The sequence below is a fragment of the Protopterus annectens genome, chromosome 4.part0 (genome assembly GCF_019279795.1).
Source record: "Protopterus annectens isolate FY-2018-M chromosome 4.part0, PAN1.0, whole genome shotgun sequence".
In the NCBI taxonomy this organism is placed as follows: Eukaryota; Metazoa; Chordata; order Ceratodontiformes; family Protopteridae; genus Protopterus; species Protopterus annectens.
Window position 1 is genome coordinate 1,717,859,112 of NC_056733.1, and position 6,880 is coordinate 1,717,865,991.

General features: G+C 37.5%; 1 protein-coding gene across 1 annotated transcript; it reads left to right on the top strand.

Annotated features, from left to right (window-relative positions):
• Positions 1–639: 639 nt before the first annotated feature.
• LOC122799994 (alpha-2Db adrenergic receptor-like) lies at positions 640–4,637 on the top strand. Its single transcript, XM_044069446.1, has one exon. The coding sequence runs from the start codon at positions 1,194–1,196 to the stop codon at positions 2,484–2,486; it is 1,293 nt and encodes a 430-aa protein (XP_043925381.1). The 5' UTR covers positions 640–1,193; the 3' UTR covers positions 2,487–4,637.
• The last annotated feature ends 2,243 nt before the right edge of the window (positions 4,638–6,880 follow it).

Sequence of the window (6,880 nt, forward strand, 5' to 3'; positions counted from 1 at the left end):
GCTGTTTCTTTTTCAAAGTACACAAAAAACAGTTTTCAAATACATATTGCAGTTTTTATTTTGGCCTCCTTTACTCTTTGGTAGTTGAAATGTTTAACAGTGCGTATTCACAGTACTGTGAAGCAAGCAACTTTTTTTGTGAATTCAGGATTTGAGCAGCAGCTTTCTTATTATTAGCCATATAATGTGCAGTCTCTTTGCACAGTATACGCATTTTAAAACTATGTGCACGTGTGTGTGTGTGTGCGTGCATGCGTGTGTGCGTGTGTGTGTGTGTGTGTGTGTGTGTGTGTGTGTGTGTGTGTGTGTGTGTGTGTGTGTGTGTGTGTGTGTGTGTGTGTGCAAAAGTGCAAACAACATTTTGTAGCTGTTAAACAGATAACTGAAACAGCAAAGCATAATGACCTGCAGTCATGGTTTCAGTACAAGAAGCATTCATAGAACTGTAAATATTATCAATTAGTTTAAGTGCAGATACAAAACTGATAGTGAAACGGGGTTGCCATGCTGCAGGATGTTTGAGTTACTCCTTTAAATGCCTGAAGTCTTTGTTTTATTCTCAGCCTTCTAGAGGCTGGTTTTCAATGTGTGTTGCCACTCCTCTCCTGATACAAAGCCATGCGCTCACACTCACACACTGATATGCTAAGAGCCTGAGGTCGAGCAGCTTGGAGTTTACACTGCACACATGACGAGAAAGCTCAACGACTGACTGCTCAAGGCACACTTCAGAAACCAGAAGGAATGAGATGAAAGGAATGGAAAAATCCAACAGCAAACACAAGAGGATGCAAATAGAGAAAGAGAGGCATACAAGGGCAGCTGGAAGTAAGAGGATGCATTTCTTTCTGTGTTAAATGTTTCTCAGAACTCACAGCATTCTGCTTCATGAAGACTACAGGTAGAAGACACTTTGATTTTAAATGACAGCCTCAAAGTTTTAATTATATACATATTAAATATGCAGAGGAAGTCATCCTTTACTGCTCCTGAAATGAAGCTATGTAATTTCATTCTCTGTGAAGACTTTAACAATTTGCTGCAGTCCATCTCTTTCTTACTTGAATGATGGAGTTCCTTAACTTTGAAATGTGACAAACATTAGTTATAAAGTATCATCGTAAGTTTCTAGTAAATATTTGCTGCACTGTCAGCACTGATTTTTGGAAGAACAGCTGCATAAGAACACCTGCATGAAAGCTGAACCTGAGGATGGCAATGTGACTGCAATGGAGCTACCTAGCCCCACCACAGGTACTTTGAATCTGTCATACAACACTAACAATTCCACTGCTGTCCCTCAGACTAGCCATGTGCTCCCTTACTCCTCTGCAGCTACTGGCTTAATTATCTTTAGTGTCACTGTTATCATTCTTGTTACCATTGTCGGCAATGTATTGGTAGTGGTGGCAGTCTTCACAAGTCGGGCACTGAGGGCTCCACAGAATCTTTTCCTAGTTTCTCTGGCTACGGCGGACATTTTGGTAGCTACACTGATAATCCCTTTCTCCTTATCCCTGGAAGTAATGGATTACTGGTATTTCTCAACCACATGGTGCAGTATTTACCTGGCATTAGACGTCCTCTTCTGCACTGCTTCTATCATGCACCTGTGTGCCATCAGCCTGGACAGGTACTGGTCAGTGACTAAAGCTGTCAGCTATAACCTCAAGAGGACCCCTAGGAGAATCAAGTGGATGATTTTTATTGTCTGGGTCATATCAGCTGTCATCTCTTTTCCACCTTTAATCACATACACCCCCAAAAATCATACATGTGAACTCAACAATGAGCCCTGGTACATTCTTTTGTCATGCATTGTATCTTTTTTTGCCCCATGTGTCATCATGGTCCTGGTTTATTGCAGAATCTACCAGGTGGCAAAGCAAAGAACATCAACTGTGTTTGTGGCCAAGAATGGTATTGAGAGGCAGTCTGCCCAGTCAGAAAGCTACTTCACCAGCAAAGGGAGGTTTGATGCTGACAGTCCTAGCAGTCAGAGCTCTGGCAGCATACATAAACAGGAAGAACTTGAGGACATAGACTTGGAAGAGAGCATGTCCTCATCTGACAACAAACAAAAAAAGCCTCAGTTTTCTAAAAAGCAAAAGAAACCTGTGGACTCCAATTGTTATACTAAGAGAAGGACTCATCTGTCATGGGCTTCTAGCCGTTTTGGTGGTCAAAGGAGGAGACAGACCTCCATCTCTAAAAACAAACTTGCACAGTTGAGGGAGAAGAGGTTCACATTTGTTTTAGCAGTAGTGATCGGGGTATTTGTCTTGTGCTGGTTCCCTTTTTTCTTTTTTTATAGCCTGCAAGCAGTTTGCAGTCAGTGTGAGATTCCTAAATCCTTGTTTTCATTCTTTTTTTGGATTGGTTATTGCAACAGCAGTGTAAACCCCATCATATACACCATCTTCAATCGAGATTTCCGCAAGGCTTTCAAAAAGATTATCTGTCGGTCTTCTTCATGGACTGCATGACTGTAACATACATACACACAAAAAATATTCTTGTCTTGGAAACTTGGACTGGGTATGTTCTTATTATTTATGTCTTGTTAGTTGACTGGCATAAAATAAAAACACAAAAACAAAAAAAAAATAAATAAATTATAAAGAAAAAACAATCACATTTATGTTTTCTTTGCATAATAAAGCCAATTTTTCTTTTTTGTCATAAATGCTGCAAGGGGCTTAATAATAGTATGACATGGCTTGAATGGAAGTACATAAGTATAAAACTACTGAATTGTATATTATTGATGGTTTGTTTCCTATTTCCCCATTCTTTCCACTTAAGGTAACTCATGAAATCCTTATTAATATTTGAATCTTCTACCAAAAAAATGCAGCGTCTATTATATATTTGTCTGGGGTTATTATACATGTTTTGGTAACCAAGTTGGATATATTGGCATAGCCCATTTACACGGGACCATCTCAGGAAAAAAAAAAGGTTACCAACCCATTTAGTCATAAGCACAAAAGTAAAAACAATGGGAAAGTAAAGCTTCTCTCAGGTAATAATGAATGGATATCTTAATATGCAGTAATAAGCCATAAATGTTGGCTTGATGCAACACAGCAAACATATGCCGTGTCAGTAACAGATATCAAGCAATAATCTAATTGAATACCAAGCTAGGGTGAAGGCACTCATGGAATCAGTAAAGTATTTGCAAAGAAACATCATACCTATCTTGCATTTGGAAGAAAGAAAACACAAAGTGATAACTTGTATTCACAAGCTTCTTATAAAAGTAGAGGATAGTCAAAGTGTTAATGGTATAAAATGTGCCATTGTACCATAGGTTATATGACTAGGTAAACAACTTATGTTATTCAGTTACTAAGCTATTCCTTAACTCTCCATTATTCAGTCGTCAACTATTAACATGCAGTAAATATGTTTGATGTTTATGTCAAACATTCAAATGGCCATCTGTTAATTATTTTCCTTAAAAAGTTTGCAGATCTCCAGTAGAGATGTATCCTTGTATACTGGTGCTGCCTCTGAATAATATTTATTTGACTCTCTACTACATTTTCTTTTATCACATTTGTATTATATTCTCATGTCTTGAAAAAAAGTTTTACTCTGTATGTATATCTACACTATTCCTTCATAGAGTATCTGTGTGTGTGTTTGTGTGTGTGTGTGTGTGTGTGTGTGTGTGTGTGTGTGTGTGTGTGTGTGTGTGTGTGTGTGTGTGTGTGCACGCGCGCATGTATGTGCACGTTTATTTACAGAGGGGGTTGATGACAGCCTAACTAAGCAATTAAGATTTCTACTGCTTCGCTGTATTTATAAAGGGAGAGAGAGAGTGTGAGTGTGAGATCAGACAGTGATACATGCAATTGTGTGTAAAGTATACAAAATGCATGCTTAGCATTATGCTTTAGGAGGTCAAAAGATGCACAGCTGCTTCAGATATAAACATGAGCAAAATTCATGAGAATGTTAGGGTACTTTTCTAGAAAAGGAAGGCAGAACACTGAAACATTCAATAATTGTTAGCAAAGGAGTTGGAAATGCTCTCCGTAACAAAGATAAAAACAACAGTTGAGCACTGATTGTCTGTACTGTTTATTGACCACTGCAGCTTTATTTCACTTTTATGTCTGTATCTTACGTGTTCAGTTAACATTTTTATTATTTTGTCATAAACGATGGTCATCTTGAAAGATCACCTGCATGACAAGTTAAATAATAGTAATAATACTCTCTGTCTGAAGCAGTGACTGGGTTTCATGACAGCATTGTCGAAGTTCATAACTCAGTGAAGAGTTCAGCGGGGAAGTTACATCATTCATTCAGGTCCAGGTAAAATAATGTACAGTACAGAACGTATTTGGTTGTGACACTGAGAAGTATTTCCTGACATCACTTCTAATGTTTGATTGCATGTTTCTTCAGGTACATCAGCTTTTTGATATTGTGCTGAGGGTGAGGGAATTTATAACCTCACAAAAAATGTTATCTCAGTTTATGTTAACTATCCTTGTGAACACATACTTTCCATGAACTTTTCTCATGCTGGCAATATCCAGATGTATGGCATGTCTGTTTCTAGTTGTGAAATGTGTATATTTGGCAGCATATCTATGACTGTAAAATGTGTTTAATATTTACTGTTCTGAGTGTGCATTTATTTTTAATTTATTTATTTATCTGCAGGCGTTACTGTTAACATGAACGCATACTTACTATATCTAAAGAGTATCCCAGTGTAGTAGTTTCAGTGATGCAACAGGTATCAAACTTGTTTTTAGTGCCAGAGGTTCTACTCTCACAGCAGCAAGATTGATTCCTGACACTATAGTGCAACACAAAGGGGTGATACATTCCTGAGTGGATCATCCTTCAGATGAGACATTAAACTAAGGCCACATCTGCTTTAGTTAGTGGTAGCTGAAGTAGATGTAAAAGATCCCACTGCAACTATTGAAAAAAGTAGGGGAGGTTCCCTGAACCCTTAGTCAACTTTCACGTAGCAGTTTAAATATCTCCCTGGGACTCCCTTGAAAAGAGACTACTGGCTTAGTGGGCCTAACCTGGTCAACAAAAAGATGAAATACTAAGCCAAAAAAAAAAATATATATATATATATATATATATATATATATATATATATGTGTGTGTGTGTGTGTGTGTGTGTGTGTGTGTGTGTGTGTGTGTGTGTGTGTGTGTGTGTGTGTGGACCAGCCAACAGTTGTGATTTTCTTTCCAGTCACATGTTTTCTAGCATAGTCTTTCAACTAAACATTATGGCATATTGTTTACAAAAAAGTTACAAGTATGTGTAATAAAAAATTGCTGGTCATAGATATTTTAGCAACACGTTCATTTTTGTACTTTGTATATTTGTTTTGCAGGTTTTTTGCATTTTGAGCTTTCTTGGGTGGCATACATTTGTGTTTTATTATTATTTAATATGCAAATCAGGTAAGCATCCCTGCCACAAATGTCTGTGTTCTTGGGTGAGCGTAAGCTTATTAAGATTCACATAGTTTGCAAGTAGAAATTATTATACTTAAACTCAGGACTACGGGACTTAACCATTTTATGCTTTCAGTAAAATTAGGCATAGATATCTCCTTCATTCTACACACATAATAATGAAAGAAAACAGTATCTGCATGTTGTGCATGTATATTTCTGCATGCATGTAATGGGCATTTATACTGCACGCATATTTGAATGTTATTGTGTATATGTTTCTGGAGTAGGTTCTATTCCCACTTTGGGTAACTGGATTGCTGACAGAGCAGTGCAGCATCAGGGGGCATGCTGTACTCCTGAGTATGTTGTTTTTAGATGAGATTTTAAACCAAGGTCCCATCTGCTTTAGCTGATTATAGCTCAGGTGGATATAAAATATCCTATGGCATCTATTGAAAAGAGTAGGGGAAGGTCCACTAATGTCCTGGCTAAATTTCCCATAGTTGTATGATATCACCTTCATTCTCCCCTGAAAAGAGGCCACTAGTCTAGTGGAGCAAACCCAGACAACTAAGAGTAAATATAATGAAATATGAATGCAGTACATCTGCTTATGAATGGGCATAGTACAGTACCAACATAGTCAAAAAGGAAAATGTAACATCAAATGTCTACTGCAAAGTCAGATAAACTATTTAATGTTGCTTGGAAAGAAAATAAAACTAAGGGGTTGTGCGACTGGAAATAAAAGATATAAACTGGATGAAAAGCTGTATGTAAACAATATGGCAAAAGGTTATAATAAACAAGGAATTAACAGAAAACAGAAAATGAAATAGTCACACGATGTAAATGTTTGTAGAATGATGCCTGATGAGATGCGTCTGTCATTGTTTGTATTTGTATGGTATCTCTATGTGTCACACACACACACACACACACACACACACACACACACACACACACACACACACACACACACACACACACACACACATATAAATATACGTTTTTACTTGCATTAACAGTACCTGTTCTGTGACTTCACCAATGGGCCTGCTTATTGTTAAATTTGTAAGTATTAACTATAGCCACTGGAGGGCACACAAACAGATGACACAGCATAAAACAGCACTATTGTCAAATGATAACATTACAGCTTATTTTAAAATTACAACTCTTGATGCTGCTGACCAGTTGCAGTGAGTACATGACCTGTAAGCTTCTAAATAAAATGCAGCAGATACCTGAGTCAAAATATATATCATATTGAAAACATGCCATGGGCAGTGTGGCTGCAAATTATTACTGCCAATTATGAAGAAGTGGAAGGAACTGCCAATCTCCCCCCACCTTGATTAAAGATATAACTCAGATGAGGAGGCTTGACATGGTATGTTTAACCTAAGCATGTTAAGAACTTCTGACAGTT

Coding starts and splice junctions, on each gene's coding strand:
- LOC122799994 (XM_044069446.1), top strand. CDS start 1,194: ATGAAAGCTGAACCTGAGGATGGCAATGTGACTGCAATGGAGCTACCT.